At 42.3% G+C, this 19,213-nt stretch overlaps 1 protein-coding gene across 10 annotated transcripts in view; it reads left to right on the plus strand.

The window, feature by feature from the left end:
* Positions 1–18,968, plus strand: part of IKZF2 (IKAROS family zinc finger 2) — a 112,671-nt gene extending 93,703 nt beyond the window's left edge. For 6 of the 10 annotated variants that reach the window (XM_074594442.1, XM_074594435.1, XM_074594436.1 and 3 more), the window contains 3 exons: positions 4,406–4,543; positions 11,946–12,089; positions 17,601–18,968. In XM_074594442.1, the coding sequence (XP_074450543.1) occupies positions 4,406–4,543; positions 11,946–12,089; positions 17,601–18,325 (1,007 nt within the window). In that variant the 3' untranslated portion in view covers positions 18,326–18,968. The remainder of the gene's footprint in view (positions 1–4,405; positions 4,544–11,945; positions 12,090–17,600) is intronic. The other 4 variants (XM_074594440.1, XM_074594444.1, XM_074594443.1 and 1 more) reach the window with 1 other exon arrangement.
* The last annotated feature ends 245 nt before the right edge of the window (positions 18,969–19,213 follow it).

A 19,213-nucleotide genomic window follows, 5' to 3' on the forward strand; every position in this document is an offset into this window, starting at 1 on the left:
AGGCAGGATTTTAGCTCAGTGAAGTGTATGGTTGCTCTTAACCTGCTCTGTAAGCCTTTCTCACGTTACGTGCTTATGGCAAGGTATTACCTGGGATCCCTTGTTATTTCCCTTTGACTTACTTTATATTCTGCTATGCACTTCCATCTCTTTTGAGAACAAAATGCTGCGCGAATGCCTTACGGACTCTTTCTCTTTCAGTGACCTTTTTTTATGACTTTAAAGAAGTTTCCCTAGGTCCGAGTCTGCTTTCTGTGTTGAATATTGACCTTAGAGTTACGCCATCTCATTGTCGCTGCACGCAGACTTCTCAGCTATCAGAGCTCACCCACAGGACTCAAAGTATTCCTAACTCAGAAACACCTTGCCTTTTATGTCCTCCTGCTCTTCCCCCTCCTCGCTCCACATGAGCGTTCTAATTTCACAAGCAAACTCCATTTCGCTGTGAATTTCGATGAGCGGTTTACCTGTTTCATGGTAAAAATTGTTCTTCAAATTTAAATGTCTTTTTCACTGTGACTGTCATAATATTTTCCATTTGAGGCTGAGACTCCACTGTGGGTTTTCTGTGTCATCTGTACAAATCTGAGCTTAAATGCGTGGAAATTCTGACATTTCAGTAAGAAATATAAAGTGTTTTTTTATATTGTTCAAGTTAGCTGTTTCATAGGTATGGCCGCTGGGTTTTGCCCAGTGCCCTGGTCTTTCCCAGTTCAACAACAGATCGAAGGTTTCTCAAGATTTTGGGCTTGTTTGCATTCACTGGGTTGTGTCATTTCTATGAGAATGAGTTATGGTAATTTTTTATCAGATTGCTTACCCTGAAAAGGTGATAAAATAATAATTACCCCAAACCAGGGATTTCCAAACTGACTTTGCTTGGGTGCCACTGCCATTGGCAGAGGTGGTTACGTACAGTGCCGCGTGTGGTGTCCCTGTACCATGGTCTTCAGTGAGGATCTCGGAGGAGGCTCATACCAAGCAAGGTGAGACGAACTTTGAGTCATTTCCACAGTGGAAATGGCTCCGTGGTGGGAAGAGCTGCCTTCAGTGGGGGCTTGGGGAGGGTTTTGGTAGGCTTATAGCACTGTTGAACTCTTTGCCTTCAAGTCAGTGGCCTATAGACCAAGACAGCTCATGCACAGTAGTGCAAGCCACGTGTTTTGAGGGTAAATTTTGACTATTAATGTTTACCTACTATACAGTATTTACTAAGGGCTGATATCTCTTGTGGCAGGCATGTGGTTTCATATGGTGGTTTGTTATGTGGAACAAAGTAGGCTGTTGAGGAGATCACCAGAACTGAATTCTCGTATACGCTTTTACATCTTTCTGTTGGGTTATATGAAATATGGAAAAATGTAGACACACTGTCAATGTTTGTATCCACAAATATACATATTTTTTGTCATGAGTTACTTTGAGAATATGAGGGGAAATTTGCAGCTGTCTCAATGACTTGACATTTGTCACAACGACAAGGTTTTTACAATCCAGACCATAATTGCTACCTTGGCTAGCTGTACCTCTCGCCAAATGGGTTCTGAGAATTGCTGGTGACACAAACGGCTGCTATCAGAACCGATTCCGTTGGGGTCTGACCTTGATCAATTGTGCTGCAACCCAAGTCACAGTCACTTTGTATCATTTTATAGTATAAATCAGATTGTACGCTTGTGGGGCTATGGCGTGATTGCATCTGTAGAACAAGGGGGACAGAATTTGTAAATGAACCCAAGGGAGTTGTATTCCATTCTACTCAACTGGAGCTCACAAACTTTGTTCTTCATGGTTGAGCCTGAGCCAGCTTCCAGTTGTGTATTGGCAACATGACTAACGTTTGTCACATGTTGTTTGCCCTCTTATCTTCTCCCCAGAGGAAGGAGCATGTGTGCTTGGAGTATTTCTTTCCTTCGGGAGTTACGTTCCTCAAATCCCCTATTGCATGTAGAAATCGTGCCTTTATCATCATTAGCTTTTATCATCTCTCTGAACCTTGAAATTTGATGGAATCTGAATAGCTGACCATCATTGGAAAAGCTCAGCCTTGTTGGGTGTGAATGGTTTGTGAAATTGTGGCAATGCAGGCAGCAACCATTTGAAGAGGTGTAATACCAACTTTTTTGTGATTGTTGAATCCATTTTTTGTACTGCGAGCTTGCAGGGGAATATGTTTCTCTGTGCTAAATGATAATATAGTTAATTAATTGTAGCTACCTCTGGAATAGCTGAAAGCAATCATCCCTTTCCCTTGCATGTTACAGTTTGTCTAAGTTGCTCGATAACTTACTGTAGCCAGATCAGGTGGGTTAACTCAGCCCTGCTTCACCTCGGTTAACTTAATCCCTTCAATTGCATTTGATTTTTTTATTTTTTTTTTTTTATTAGATAGCAAGTTAGCTTCTAATAGAGGTGTCAGACTGACAGGCATTGATGCCATCTCGATGCAAGATGAAGCATTGTAATGGTGATGATAAAAGTCTTTCCATCCTGAGGAGCTGCCAGGATGTTTTCCTGAAGGATCTTCCAGAATGAGATGACTGGTTTGTGTTTAAGAGCTGAGGCTTGATCCAGATCATTCACATCAAGGGCAATTACTCTGGGAATGATAATAAGCATCGCACTCGGCCTCCACTGAGATTCCCAGTAACGATGCCACTGACAGCGAAAGTGTAAGCTAGTTAGCAAAATAAAATAAAGGCCACAACAGCTGTTTGGTTGAAGACATAATACTTTCCTGAGGATAAGCCTTATCTCTAAATAAAGAGAAATAAATCCACAGTTTGGGTGCTTATTAAAAGCAGCTTTATTTTCCCCAGTGGAAAACTTGGTTGTGTCACTGAACTGCACGCAGAAACACGCTTTTTGAGAAAAACAGAAACTTTCTGCAAGTGTGTTTGTTTCACCAAACCCCTTTTGCTGTGAGACAAAACCAGTTGAAACTTTTTGGCCAGCTCTGCTGCTGGGGGCTCGGGCTGTTTCGCCTTCCATCGTACAGGTGGCGTGGGGCACACGCTGGGGCACACATTAGTCCTGCAGAGACCCCGGAGCATTTCCCTGACTCTGCATCTTTGATGTTTGGGGCTTCAGCCCCAAGGCGAGGAGCCCTCTGCCTGGCTCCTCGTTGGCTACGGCTGTCCCCCCCACAGTTGCCCTTCCATCTTCCCACCCCAGTGGTGACGGTGCATTTTGGCTGCAATTAGTACAGCTTGGATTTCATTAAGTAAATGACTGTTGAAAAGCTTTCAGTGTTGGGACAAACCCAATAGAAACATGTATATTATCCAACAGAGGATGTTCTCAATTTCTTTGGCCAGAAACTGAAATTCTTACCTAAGATTTTCAAAACTCTGTAAGAAGTTTGACCTTCCCCATCCCTCAGCCAGCTCTGAAAATCACAGCCGGTGATGTTTTACTAGACTTGCAGTACTGACTTAATAGCTCTTTAGTTATTAGAGAATAAATGTTCATGTTCTACAAGTTTAAATTATATTAAAAACCTTTATTAGCACGCCTTGGCAAAATCCACTTCTGGCTAGCTTTCTGGCCTTGGATTAGGCCATTCTTGTGGTTTCCTAATGACATGCTACAAAAGGGATATACTTTATGAGAATCTGGTGCCAGGTTTTGCATGTATTAAGAGGCATTTGCCATTTGTTCATAGTGCTGCAGAGTGAAACAAAAAAAAAATTGAAAAAAATCAGAGTTACACCTTGCATTCATCTGGCTTGGTTTTCATTGTACATGGCCTTTTATATCTTTTTTTATATTTTTTTTTTTATATTATATATATTTTAATATTATCCGGTCTCCGTGAATTACTGGTGCCAGCTCAGTTCTGGCATGTAACAGTGCTGTTACCAAAGTTACTCTCTGTTGTCTTTTATTTCCCAAACTTCCCTTAGCAATTTTGGCAAGGATGTCTCAATGAAAGAAGAACTCCTCTCGGCCACGTAATGGGTTTCCCCGCAGTTGGGAGCAGAACTAGGCCACTGGGGCAGCCCATTTTTGTGAAGGCAACTCTTGGTACCATGGGCAAAATGTCTCAGAAGTTTCTTTCCCATGAGACTGGATGATGCGCGGGCAGGGCCGGGGTGTGATTCAGCTGTTTGGTTTGTTTTCCCCTCTTGTCATCTATTTATTTGCTTTGCCACCGACGAGTCCGCCTCTTTTTCCTTCTGCTGATACTGTGTGTTAGTGTGAAAAGCGGCTGGGGCAAAGCACCTGATGGGTGGGAGGAAGTGTGTGCGGTGGGAAAATGGGGCTGGGAAGAAGGTCTGGGACTTGAGTAACCTTTCTTAGGTGTCTTTCCATTGTAAGAGTTGTTTGTTGCAAAGGTGTGATTTTTCGATAGCAAGAAGTGGGTTGCAGTGGATTTGACCCGATGCTCTCGTTCTTTCCGCAGTGGGGAAGCCTCACAAGTGCAACTACTGCGGCCGGAGCTACAAGCAGCGCAGTTCGCTGGAGGAGCACAAGGAACGCTGCCACAACTATCTGCAGAACGTCAGTATGGAGGCTGCCGGGCAGGTCATGAGTCACCATGGTGGGTGGAAACCGCCTTTTGAGGTCTCTTGGACTTGGAGCATCTCTTGCGGGTTGTTTTGCTTTTTTTTTTTTTTTCCGTCTGTTTTTCTTCCTTCCTTTCAGCTTTGCAACATTTCCATCTTACAGATTGCCGATGTTCAGATAGGCAGGAGGAGAAAAGATGGGCTAAAATCCTTGCTCTGTCCAATTTAACAGCACTGGGTTTGCTGATTATTTTTTTTCTAAAGTCAGTATTTCACTTTTTAGTATGTATAAATATGCAGACGTGAAAATAAAGCAGTCACCTGTGCGAAGTTACCCTAAAAGTGATCTAAGCCATGTATAAAACGTAGGATTCCCCTCCCCTTCCTTTCTGATAGGGACTGATAATTATAAGACATAAGGATGGTGGATGTATTCAGAAGTCATTATTTCTACTCCCTATAATATTATCTTATATCCCCAAAAAAGGGAGGGATAGATATAAAAATCTCCAGGCCAGAATTGAATTCAACACTGTTGATGAAAGTAATTATAACCAAAAAAAAAAAAAAATTGTTTATATGCATTTACATGCGTTAGTATTAATATGTTAAGTAACACTGCATGTGTTAATGTACATAAAGACTGAAGATTGCCAAAAAGATTGTTGAAAGCGGGAAATGTCAAACTCCCTGAATTTGCTTTCAAATTTTTCTGTAGCTATTAGTATGGATAATGAGCATAATATCTCAGACTGCAGACTTTTGTAGGCTTATCTGTAGCACTAAATGGTAGCTGTCCAAAAATTGTTATAATTTCATTCAAAATTAGCGTTTCAGAAGCTCTTCTAAAACTGAACATCTTTTAGCTTTTAAAACATGTCCTTAGATATTTGGTACTTAAAGTATTTAAGATTTCTTACCAATCAGAAAATATAAAAATTATATGTTTTCCATTTTGATTAAAAATGGCCTTAATACCTAAGAGTACCAAAAAGTTAGATTGTAGGTAAAAGAAAAGGCAAAAGAACGTTTCCTCTTTTTTTTTTTTTTTTTCCGTTTTTCATTGTTGAGTGGAGTCCCATGGCTTCATTTGGAAATTAATTGTGTATAAGTTCTGAAAGGTCATTTCTAAAAACCTAAAAATACAAGCTGAAATAAAATCTATTCAGCATTTCTAACGTGGGCTATTTTTGGTGGGGAAAAAAAAAAACACCTAAGAAATTTTAGAGTACTTTTCCATGAACAATTTAATCCTATAAAGGCATTCTAAATGTGTTTAATGTGTATGGCCAAAATGTTCGTACAGCTCTATTAAGTAATTACTGTCTTAGTAGACACCCTGGAGACTAAAATCGACATTTAAAATGTAATGGATAACTTTAAAGACATTGAAGTTAGGGATTATCTGCTTTGGGCCTGACTTTACACTTGTAAAAGTCAGCGAAAAGACAGATTTCAGGGCCTGGCCATTTGCAGGTACCTGTTGTGTGCGTGGGCTGTTAGATGGAGCACTGGGTGCTTGTTGGAGCTGATAGTAGGATTTTAATCACTGACTCCACTGCCAACAAAACACACGCTCTTCACTCTGCAAAGGTGTGACTGTCTTATTAACCAGCTGGGTGGGGATTTCCGTCGGAATAGCAGCAGGTTGATAGAGTTATGACAGCCGGGATGTTTCAGAGATCACGTTGTGGAGGATCTTCCCAAATTCCACTCAACTTCTGGGTTTATTATTCACTTATTTATTAAAATTGGCTTTACTCTTGTCGATAGTGTGCTTCTGAGGAAATCTAAAGCTTTTTCTAAGCTGCTTAATGCTATGACAAGAAGGGGAAGTCCTTAACCTTGTCTACCCAAAGAAGCTGGCATGGTTGACCTTGCATTGATTTTTCTACCAACTGCAGTTAAACCAGTGCAAACCCCATGCGGACAGTTCTTTTATTTACAGCTTGACTGACTTTGCTTGGGCTTAAAATAGAAATGTTCACACAACCACTTTACTTTTCTCAACCAAATTAGCTTAAAACAGCACTTTGAATTCAACCAGTGCCTTTTTCTCCTCTGGGCAAATATGCCTATATCTCCCATGGTGAACGTTTAAGGGATGTCTGATCCACTGTCTTCATTGCGCTGTTTAGCGAGGGCATAGCGAGGACAGGCAGCAACAGGGAGCTCCAAATTCAGCTGGAACCAGTAATAAATCCCATCTCACATCCCAGCGTCACTCCTCCCCGTGAAGCTCAGCATGGGAGTGAGGGTCATGAGCACCACCCTGTAGAGGTCTGCAGCAAAGTCCTTTCTCCTGGGACTATAAAGACACCAGGGAAGTGTATATAAATCATTACTCAGCTTAAAGTTAGGTCTTAGTCTAACCCCGAAACGTGTATTCATTTCCTTCTCTCCCGTGTCACACGTGGAAGGCTATTCCTGAGGCTGAGTGAGTGTGTGCTTTGGAGATTTTGATCAGCGGTTTATTTTGCATCACATTGGGGTTAAGTTTTCCTGACTCTCTTTCCAAATACTTTTAAAGTATTTTGTTCTTGCTGAGTGTTTTGAAGCCTCTGAATGCATTTTGGTGTGACTCCTGGTCACAATTTCACTGTTATGCACGGAACAGGTAGAGGTGGGGATTTTCTGATCCCTGCCAGCACCCTGCTTTAAGCACACGGGTGGCTGTGCTGGGTCTCAACCAACATGGCCAATGTTTAACATCGGTCTAAATTATTTCTGCAGAGATTAATTGTTCCGGAAAACTGGAGGCAGCCCCTAGAGAGTTTGGATTTTTTTCAAGCATTGTGCTCAAGTTGCTCAGTTTATAGGCACGCTACAGACATCTACTTGGGTGCTTTTGCCTTGGCCTGATGAGGCCTTTTATTTCAATTATATTTGTCTTGCAGATGACTAGATCACCTGACTAAAGCCACAAGGGGAAGCAAGAGGAGGGGAAGGAGGGCTAGTTTCGGTGCGTGGGCAGGAGCGTGCAAGTCCCTGGGTCTCTCTCCATCCTCCCTCCAGCAGGGTGCTGGTTGCTTGCTAAGCTGCCCCTCCATGTGGCTGGGTCCTGTCCCCTGCTCAGCACCACGGCAGCTGCAAGAGACCTGCCATGACTTTGTTGTTGGCAGTTCTCAGCTAAGCAGTGCTGGACCCAAAGGTAGAAATTGGTCTACAGTCTCTTAGCTAGCAGTGTATTGGGGGGTGACAAAAGTCACAGTCTGTGAATGCCAAGAACATGAGCTTTGTGGGAACAAACAGGGACAAACATTGAAGGCTAGCTAGGGTTTACACCTGGTTGCACATTCTTTTCCATGTCCGCAAAGCAAAAGATCCAGGGAAATTCTTGAAGTGGAGCAGAGAAGGATGCTCTTTTTACGAGGAGGAGGAGAAAGAAGCCTGGTCCCAGGCTGTGTGAGGCTCAAAGGGCAGCTCTGCATAAAACACACAATGGCCTCGTGTCCTTCCCTCTTACGTAGTTGCTTAAAACATCGTTAAAATGCTGGTCCCACAGGAGACTTCACACTAGGGGCCATGAGAATATTTCCTAAAATTTCTCTGCGCACACACACTTTTTAAATAGCAATATTGTGAGCTTAGGAAAGGAAATTGAGGTTGATGGAGTAATACTAATTTATACCAGCTGAGGCTTAGCCCAGTGTCTGTTGTCCGCACACAAAAGTATTTATCAGCAAAACGCACACTGGCTAATTTTTTTACTTCTTTTCTGCCCTATTCTTTCCTCACTGGAACAGCATAAACTTTTTTAATAGCGTGTGCGGTTTCTTACAAATTAAGAAGCAGAACCTAAAAGGTCACCACTTTGAGCACTATGGTTGAAAGACCAATGTCTTCAGGAAAATAAAGGCTTTGTTCTGAAGACCGTCCAGGTTTTTGTATTGAGGCTTTGGGCTTAGAAACAACATTTGGTGGTAACTGCGATTGAAGACATTAAAAATGTCAGAGATGGTGAACGTTTGCATGGGCAGTCCAGGAGCGCACCCTGAGAGATGATTAAGAACGTCCCGGAACAGAAACGTACTCAAGTGTGGGCTTTTCATGGCCTCAACGCTTGATTTTTAGAATAAAAAAGCCTTCCTGAGCTGAGACCGTAAGTTCACAGCATAAAATGAGTTGCTGTATCAAAGCTAGTTATAACACGTCAGCTGTTCGCTACCTCCCACTACCAAGGTAATGAAGTACAATGAAATACAACAAAAAAGGAATTGTATTTACTGCAGAGTAAATGTCTACACATGAGCTTCTACCACAGAGCAGTTGATTTGTGATAAACTGTTGGTTGTGTGTGAGCAGTTTATTTATCCCCTTTTTATTTTGTGGGGGCTTTTTGCCTTTTTTTCTTTTTTTAAAAAAAAAAGCAGGCTGAGCTATTTGTCCTTTACTTGTATGTTTTTAAATTGAAATTAAAATTAATGTATCTAGAATTGACTTTAGCTTAACTCTTTGAGTTTCTAAAACGTGACATCTCACCTGTTTGGTCCAGTTTTACATGCAATTTAAATGGTTTCAGAAAGGAGGCTATTTCCATCTCTCTCTTCTCCCAGGGAATCTATGTAACAAAACACGTTCTGGCAACTTATTCCCTTCGTAACACAAATATTGGTGTGATTTCAGTGATTGTGTTGCAGAAGAGCCGTGCCCTGGAGTATGGAGTTGAGTTCTGAGGTGGGAAAAAGAGCTTGCAGCAGGAAAGAGAGACAAGAAAATGCTTTTCTTGGTGAAGATTTTACTTTCAACAGAAGCCCAAGCAGAATTTTTGCCTGACTTAGAGAAGACGTCTTTTTTAGCACTGTTCATTTTTCATGGAAGAAAGGTTTCAAATTCCATCTAGTAAATTTTACATGCATATGCCCAACAGTAGAATTATTTAATTATTACTTAATTGTTGTAAGACATACAAATGTCACTACATTTGGGGCTTAATCAGAGGGCTAGTCAAGTCATCAGGAGGTTTTCAACTGCTTTTCTGGGCAGGTACAGTCCTACAAAGCCAGGATACCTTTAGGAAGTCTTCCGAGGAGGGATTTAGAGAACTCTGCGCCTCCCTAGGTGCTCACCACCAGCCTCGTGTGTCCTGTACACCAATGTCGGGAAGTTCTTGAAGTGGCACTTACACGCGGACCTGGCCCGTCGTGGTAAGGATGTATATTGCCCCTGAGCAGGGCTCTGGGGTTTCATGCAGAGTGTGTGTGCCTGTCCGTGCATACGCTGATTTTTGGTAAGCCGAAAGGACAGTCAGACGCCAGGTTCCAGTGAAAATCAACAGACATAATCTTTCCTTTCTTCGAAAATCTCCTCGGTAAATACTTGAGTAGAACTAGAGCAGATAGCTCCTGACAAAGCGCAGTGTTTAAATAACCTTAAAAATTTAGCCTGAGCTATTGAAGTATTCCAGACCTCCCAGTCTGCACTAGGCGTTAATTAGGTCACTCGAACACTGCATCCCATTTTGTTGCAACATTAGATTCATTTCATATTTATGCTTTTTCCTCCTCTCTTTCACTGATGCCAGCAGGACTGCCTTGTAAATGAGAAACCATTGTGTTTCTCAGGGGGAGCATCCTGTACAAATAAAAAAGCAGCAGAGTAAATCATTTTATAGCATATGGTAGATTCGAAGCCTCAAAGTGCTCCGCTTTCCATAGCAGCCGAGGCACAAATGGAATCAAATGAATAAATTGCCATGTTTTCTTATTAAGAATGTCTGAATTGAGAAGTTCACCTGAGCAGATACTCTCTTTTGTAATTGCCTGGTATTTGCTCTTCCTTACTAGAAAGAAGGCAAAGACAAGGCTTTTATCACTCCATTTTTCATATACTATGTGCTAGCAAACAGCCGCGTGTTTAAGAACAGGGGAGTGATTATTCCATGTTAGGATGCTGAAGGTAGTAAATTTACATGGGAAGGAAAGTGGGCTGGTGGCGTTCATTTATGGCACAGTTTCAGGGAGAAGGTATCCGTGACACGAAAGGCTGCTACGGGGAGAGACCAGAGGAGGACCAGCAGAAGATGTGGGTTTCACTCCTCTGCTACCTCTGCAATACCACCCGTAGCTTCTCTGGAAGGTCTCTCTAATACAGAGAATGCAATGGGTTGCTCGCAGTTTATAAATTGTAGAAACTCTTTGCAAGATCATCCCAGTCTCTATTTCTCTGCCATCCTTTCTTCTCCTCAAATCATTTTTTACACCTCAGCCATCCCATCAGCACACAGAGTACTGGGTGATCCTTCTTAGGTTTCTCTTGCTATCTGATGACGATGAATGCGGGACAATTAGGTCGTGTATTAAATTCATGACAGCAGAGCCGTGGGAAGAGCTCCACATGGAATCACGCTTTTGACATATATTGCAAATGACTCGGACTCTTTGAGCCTGGTTGGCAGCATGAGACCACTGACCCTTCTTGGTGTTTATAAGAGGATGCTCAACAAAAATGGAGTACTCTGTAGGTACATAGTGATTAGCTGTGTCGACAAGTGACATAAAACCCTGTGTGAGTCGGTCACTGCCCTGGTCGGTAGCCCCTGCGTTTCCTATACTTCATTTGCTCTAGCACCTTATTCCCTAACCCAACAAGGAACAGAGAGTGAAATGAGTAAAGACAGAAGGGGTCATTAATTTCTTGTTATTGTCTCAAAGACAATGGGTGAGCATTCCCCTATCGTAGTTAGCACAGGAATGCTCCCTGCTGATCCCAAAAATGATCCCAGACACAGAAGAATTGCATTCGCTGGTTGTTAGGGATAAAATATTACTGAAAAAATTAATGGTTTCTGCGACTGATTCTGAAGGGAATTTCCATATGATGTTAATCCTGTAATTCCAGTACAGCATTTGTTGATTTCACAATCTCGCTTATGGAAAGAGGAAACACGCTTTAACAAGTATATTCTTCATTCTGGAAGCCTTTGTCTTGGAGAAGACACAGCCAGGCCCAGGGAACACAAGTCATCAATGCCTTGTATGTTTTTTTAGTCATTGAGATTAGCACGAAAAGAGAATAAGAACGGTAAGCATGCCATATGATAAGTGTGAAGTTAACGGAATACACGAAGAATGATAACTAAAAAGTTATGTTGGCAACAAGTGAGCATACCAAAGGGAGAATAACAGAAAATGTGATCTACAGAGTGAGTTTTCAAGTCTCCCCTCCTCACTGGGGATCTTGAGTATTCAGAGCAAAACAAGTCCTTTCAGAAATGCTTCAAGTTGGGATTCTGCTAAAGAAGACAGTCCCAAAGAGAGACACTTTGAAAACGTGTCTCTGCTTAAAGGTAGTTGCTGTCTGGGTGCCCAGTGTGTTCCTGCACCTTGCTTTATTTTGCCTTGCACTTGTTGCACGATCAGCAGGGCTCAAATGATTTGTGTTGTCTTGTGAAGTGTAGACCAGACTTGTCTGATACAATTTTTTGGTTTTATGTAGTACCTCCTATGGAAGATTGTAAGGAACAAGAGCCTGTGATGGACAACAATATTTCTCTGGTGCCTTTTGAGAGACCTGCTGTTATAGAGAAGCTGACAAGCAACATGGGAAAGCGTAAAAGCTCCACCCCACAGAAGTTTGTGGGTAAGCTTGAAATACGCCTTTTATTATTCTTAGTGCATAGGTTTAGGTTACTTGTAATTTGTAATAGGCAAAAGAACAAGGGGAGAATTAGCACTCTCAGGACTTGATTGTGTTGCGGGGGGACAATGGTGGAAATGATTAAACCAAAGAAATCCTGAAAATTATTGAATTAATTTTACCAACCCAGAGAATTCAAAAGTGAGGTCCCCCGAATCATGAAAATGGCTTACAAAATCTTGAGCTTTTTACTGTGCCTTAAGGCTGGTTAGCTTTTTTTTTAACTTTTTCTGTCCCTTTTGAGATTTAGACTTGTCATCCTTCCTTCTCCATGCCCCAGCAAATAAAAACTAAGACTCTCATATAATTATCTGTCTCCATATGTGTGTGTTAAAAACAAACAAACAAACAAACAAAAAACCACGTATCTCAAGACTTGTAACTTGTATTAAATTCTTGAGAGTTGGCAACAACTGGTCTGATAATACCGGCATGAGGAAGTAAAATCACATCACTTGTGTTGGAAGCAGCACTTGCTGCATGTGCAGCATTCTGCACACAATAAACTTATTAACGCATGAATATAAAACAGGATTGGCCCAGAATCCCAGGCCCAGAATTCATATTTTGCTTTGTATCTTGACAAATTGAAATTGTTTGGCTTGTAACAGGAGACAGTGTGGGGGATTTTACTTGGTTTGAGCTGTAGCGTAAAGCTTCTTTTTACTGCTACTGAGGCAGTGCAGAACTTCTTAGGGGAATTACTTGTGGTAAGTGTATGTGGTTGGACTCCAAAGTCACGTAATACGCCATTTTCCGCACTCACTCCCTGGAAGGACAGTTGTATGGATTTTAAGGGTGTCCTATACTTACTCTGCCTACACAGAGGACACTTAGGGAGAGAGGATCAGAGAGTGTAAGCAATTAACACAGACATTTAGAAAAGTCATTGCCCCTCAGCTAAATGCAGATTCAGCTGGATTTGTTAAATCACCACTGAAGGTGGTTTTAAGCTAACCCACATGGTTTTGAATGGTAGGGGGCTGGCAGCATGCAGCAGCTCACCTGGGGGACACCGACACACTGACCTGGCTGCTCTCGGTCATCTGCCCGTTCCCAAATATCGGTGCTAAGCCAAGGTTAGGTCAGGAACCATCCAACCCACAGGAGGAATGCTGGGAGGCATCAGTATTTTCTATACTGTTATTAGCCCTTCTGAGATAAAAGCTTAATTCTTAGACTGTTGTTTTTAAGAGTGGTCTGAAATGGATTACTGTGCAGCTGATAGGAGCTGGGGGAGTTCTGCTCTGATTTAATTTACTGCTGTGACAATAGTTGGGGTTGAAGAGGGTGGAAATGGGAGCAGGACTCTCTACCGACCAGCCAAACACAGCTTTATGAGATTGTAAACGTGGCCACATCACAGCAGGTTTCCCTAGTGTTGTCTCAGCAAGTGCTGTACTTTCTTGCAGGTTGTGATCAGCAGTGAAATAATTAACCACGCTGACACTTCAACTGGTGTGTCCAGACCTCAGAAACATTACAGCCTCAAAAAAACCAAAGGCAGTTCACACCTCTTGCTCTTTTTTCCCCCAGGTGGTCCACAGACTTGAACAGAATTGCGTTTGCGATACCTCTCAGATTATCTTTGCAGGGGCTGGGGGCTTTATCTGAGAGGGCTGGAGACCTCACTCCCTTCCCTTAACCTCTGGTGTGCCCCCGCCTGCTCCCCAAGCAGTGCAGTCTACTGATTGCAAGTGTACCTTTCACCTGAGGCAACCCGCTTTTGGGATGGTATAAGTCGAATCAATTTTTGGAAGCTACAGACGATGGTCTCTTTCTTTAGACCAGGAAGGTTATTTTACGTCTCCACTCACATGTAATTAACCATATGTCGTTACTGTCTTCAGGGACAAATTTCTGGTTGGAAATCCTTGCCTGAGATACGCCTAGCAGTTCAGTATTATTCTCTTCGGTAGGGTGTACTACTTTGTTGTTAGATAAACCTGTTTCTTCTGTAGGTGAAACGGATCATTTTGGTATTCCGTTATTCTGGGGCTAGGAATTCAGGGTTTCACGTCACATGCAGCTTTTCATCCAGATCCAGCTGTAGGGAAAAGTGTCCTCTTTCATATTTACTATATCTTATTTTTCTGATCTTTCATGGCATCACAGTGTTTGAATTGAAAACCAGCAGTCTCCGCTTTGCTGCCTTTCTTTTTTTCACCATTCTTTTTTTCACCATGACCTCACTTTTCTTCCTGTTTTCTCCCCAATGAAATATCATTCAACTCTATCAGGAACAACTTGTAATGGTTCCTGTGCATACTGCAAGTGTGGCACCTGTCCAAAACAACTTAATGGTGTTTATGAGAAGGTCATGTAAGCATAAGCTAAAATCTTTTGCATGCTACATCTATCAATGCTTTACGGCTCTTTCTGATCAGCAGTCTCCAAGGGACCTTGGTTATGGACCACAGTCTCTACTCTGGCTGAAATTTGGGGAGGAAAGGAAGCAGCATACAGCAAATTGAGCTCACTTCTGCGTGAGAGACTTGTTTTTGTAGCTGCTATTGAGGTACTAATCTTGCCAAACCTGCTGAAATAGCAGAGGCAGAAAGTATTAAGTTCTGATGCGCAGGAGTCTGAGTACTTGGGTTTGCCTCTGCTGCAACGCCAGGGAGAAGCCGACACTAGTGCAATTGTACACAACCATTTTCAGGCCAATCACATGAAGCAGATTCACGTATTTTCTGTTTGAACGTGGTGCTCACTCTTAGAGAGTGTCACCGAGGTTAAGATCTGGCAGGATACAAAAGGAGACATTCATGTGACTTACGATAAGACCCCGGTTGTTATAGTAAAATTAAAAATACACAGGCATCCCAGAACAGATTAAGATCAACTGGCTTCAAAATTAGAGTGGACTTCTACTTGATAGGGGTCAGGAAGAAATTTACCCAGTGTGAATTCTGCAGCTGCTTTCTCCAAGGTTTCTTGCAGCTTTCTCCTAAGTGTCCAGTGTTGCAGTTGCTTTAGATACTTGACGAGATGGACTAAAGGTATCACAGGAGAGCTGTCTGTGTGCTTCAGTCTAGCTTCAAATACCTGTTTTGGGGTTTTTTGGAATGCTATATGATAAGATGACCACAAGAGAGAATGTTTCTTCTTTTACTTCCCTAATGTAGGGCGAGAATAAATAGAATTTAAGCATAATTTTGCATGAAAATTCAAAATTACAAATCCAATTAGTTAGTTTTAAGTACAGTTTGGCTAAAGAGACACTAAAATTGAAAACCACGTTGGACTGGTTTGTTAATGTTTCTTCCGAGCTCTGTGTTTTATGCCCTTTCCTCCCCATGTTATCATTTATTTTACTTTTTTATGTCACACTCCATTTCTAAGGCTCTGACATCTTGGGAACTGATTCATAATTAAAGGAATAAATAATTCAGGTCACTGGCAATTTACAGTTTTCTCTGCTGTCTGTGGAGGAGTAACTAAGCGGGGAAGATAAAAGGAATCAAAATAAGGTTTGTGTCATTCATCCAAGCATTCCGTAAAGAATAGGTATCATGTCTTGATCTGTGCAGCCTACGAAGGACAGTAGGTTTGGAGGCTGGATCACACTCTCACCAGAGCCAGCTCTTTGTCTGAACACAGGAACGATACAGGTGGCCAGAGCAGGTGACAGGGACCAGTGGACTTTTCCCACCGTGCCCAAGACGCCCCGTGCCTCCTAGAGCTCTCCTCCAGTCCCACTTTGGCCCCACCTGGGAAGGAGCCACCTCCCATTAAAGACTTGTCCATCCTGTCAGTGGCAGCACAGACAAGCCAGCCCACAGCAGAAGTACTGACAGGAGGATGTTTGATGGCAAGACTCATCCTTAGATCACGTTAGATTACAACGGCCATCGTTGTAGCACTGTTTGCTTCTTCTTTCCTTCCCTGTATGGAATGTATATGTCTGGAATGAATCATTATAGTGAAAAATAAAATGCTGAGTGATAGCTATGTCGAAATGTACTAATGCTATTTGGAACAGATTTGGGATTACGGTTCTGTTTCTCTCTTATGGTGGTTTATACACATTTTGTTCCAAGCAATTTTGGCAAAAGGTGATACAAGATTCTTGAGTTTTTTAATTCTTGGATAGCCAAACCAGTTGTATGTAGTGAGTCCTTGAATTTATTAGCTTACATTATTGAAGAAAAGTCTGGGTTTATGTACCAAGGCAGTGAAAAGTAACAAAGACAATGAAAACCAAGCACAATTATCAGACTTTGTAAAATCAGCTCCAAAAGTTAACTGTTAGCTAGCTAATATTTATGTGTGAACACATACGAGCATATGTACATTTTGTATCTTACACATATAGTTGTGTATATAACCTTTTCTATTTGAAAAGAAGAATTATTGTATAAACTTTCCCCGTACTTGCACTCTAAAGCCATCATTGGAAAGGCGGTGCTGCTGAGCTGAGCCCCAACATAAATAGTTGTAAATTGAACTTCAAAGGAGAGCTGCAATATGCAACGTGCCCTGTGACTAGCAGAATTTACCAGCGTGTGGTTCTGGTTTCGCATCTCTGTAATGCCATGGATTTCAAAAGGTTACAAGGATGTTAATTTGGATTCACGTAGTGATGAATCAGATGGCTTCCTTATCATTATATATTAATTTATCCTGTCTCAATGAAAGTTACTTTTGCCTTTTACCAAACGAAACTAAGCTATGTGGTTTCTCTATTTTGTTTTCTTTCCTAAATAGACACTGAGGAGTGTGTGTCTTTTTTTTTTTTTCTCAGTCCAAAACTTTGGGGTAGGATTATTTTTATTTTTTTTTTGAGGGGGTGAGCTATAAAAATACTCTGGCCTGAACACAAGGCAGCAGGTCAGCCCCCTGTATACTCCTGTTACTTGCTCCATTCTGTAGCCGTATGCAGTCATTTTATATTTTGCCTGCTGGTTGAAGGTTTTACATATTGTGGCTCTAAAGCTGTTAGGTCCCCCCCGTACCAGCCCTCTGTACCTGCTGGTTAAATTTTTTACCATGCAGCCCTGTTGTAAGGTATGTATGGGGCACCTCGGAGCGTGGGGGGCATGTGGTACTTCCCCCTTTAATTTTCGAAGAATACCTCTAATGGTATAAACCGGCAGAGCTTCATTCACCTCGGTGGTTTGATCCCATTTTCTGCCAGTTAACGTGTATCTCCTAACTTGAAGCACGGGCACAGTCAGGCCCAGCGGAAGGTTTGGAATCGGTCCGGAGGTCGCCGCAGCCACACGCTTCACACAGAATTATAAAAAAGGCTGTTGGTGGGGTTGCTGTTTTACCCACGTCAGGACTGAAATTTTGTAGGAGTTCAGTGAACCAGTAGAAGGAGGCTAACTTTGGACTCGGGAATGAATTTCACCCAAAGTCAGGGATTTTCTCTCCCTCCCCACCCCTTTTCCAGTGAAACCTTGGAGTGATTACATTGATTTTTCTCATTCCTTTGCTCTTGTTCCTTAGGTGAAAAGCTCATGAGATTTGGCTATCCAGATATTCCCTTTGATATGAACCTAACCTATGAGAAGGAGGCTGAGCTGATGCAGTCTCACATGATGGACCAAGCCATCAACAATGCAATCACCTACCTTGGAGCTGAGGCACTTCACCCCCTGATGCAGCACACACCAAGCACAATTGCAGAGGTGGCCCCGGTCATCAGCTCAGCTTACGCTCAGGTCTATCATCCTAACAGGATAGAAAGGCCCATTAGCAGGGAAACAGCTGACAGTCACGAGAACAACATGGATGGCCCGATCTCCCTCATCAGACCAAAGAGTCGAACCCAGGATAGAGAGGGCTCTCCCAGCAATAGCTGCCTGGATTCTACTGACTCAGAGAGCAGCCACGAAGACCGCCAGTCCTACCAAGGAAACTCTGCCTTAAATCCCAAGAGAAAGCCAAGCCCGGCTTATATGAAGGAGGACGCCAAGGCTTTGGATGCCACAAAAGCTTCTAAGGGCTCTTTAAAGGATATCTACAAGGTCATCAACGGAGAAGGGGAGCAGATCAGGGCTTTCAAGTGCGAGCACTGTCGCGTCCTTTTCCTGGACCATGTCATGTACACCATCCACATGGGCTGCCACGGCTACCGGGACCCGCTAGAGTGCAACATCTGTGGCTACCGAAGCCAGGACCGCTATGAGTTCTCGTCGCACATAGTCCGAGGGGAGCACACATTCCACTAGGCCTTCTCATCCAAAGGGGACTCGTATGAAGTAGAAGAACTGCACATGAAGAAATACTGCACTTACAATCCCACTTTTCCTCAGACATTGAGATGCCTATTTTGTTGTTGTTGCTGTTGTTGTTGTTGCTGTTGTTTAATTATTATTATTAACCTTATTTTTTTGTGGACCCAACCTCATTTGCTCTGCCCAGCTTAAGAATGGAAAGAAGGAAGGGAAGGGATAAAAGAGGGGTTTGTTGTTGCCGTCACTTTCTGGTGAGTGACCCGCCTCACGTTCTGTGGGAAATGAAAGGCAATCCGTTTCCGTCTGTCAGCTGTACATCGTGTCCTTTTTTTGAATATTGCTCAACCCTGCTAGGTGCTTCAAAGTCCCGATGAGATGCCACTCATTTTCAATTTCAGACAAATAGGTAGAAACATTTCAGAGGAGAGCTTTTTCCAGATCTGTAGGTACGGTGTGGGGTTTTGGTAGCTGGAGAAGGGCAGGGGGGGACTTTATTCTGCAGAATGAACAATTATTTTTGAAGCAAAACTGTTAGGGATTTAGGAGCACGAATCAAAGTCGATATTCCTTTCAAAATTACTTTCTAGGGTGAGCTGTTTTCCTGTGTTCAGTGTCTATTGCCCCTCTAGAATGTATTAAAAAACAAAAAAAAAAAAAAAAAAGAAATGTATGTCTTAACACTGTACTACATCGCAGCAGTTTAGTTTCATAAGTCTGAGGGCCTTCTGTGGTAAGTCTGAGGCTTTGTATTTTTATTTTCCTTAACTTATGAAGCACCTTTTTTAGAACTGTTGATTTGCTGTTACTCCATGCCTATGTGTTGACTCACTGGCTTCTTAGAGACCCTTGGGAGCCTTATGTCTTTAGTTGCACCCTATGTTT

This window comes from Larus michahellis, chromosome 7 (genome assembly GCF_964199755.1).
Source record: "Larus michahellis chromosome 7, bLarMic1.1, whole genome shotgun sequence".
NCBI classification, from domain to species: Eukaryota; Metazoa; Chordata; class Aves; order Charadriiformes; family Laridae; genus Larus; species Larus michahellis.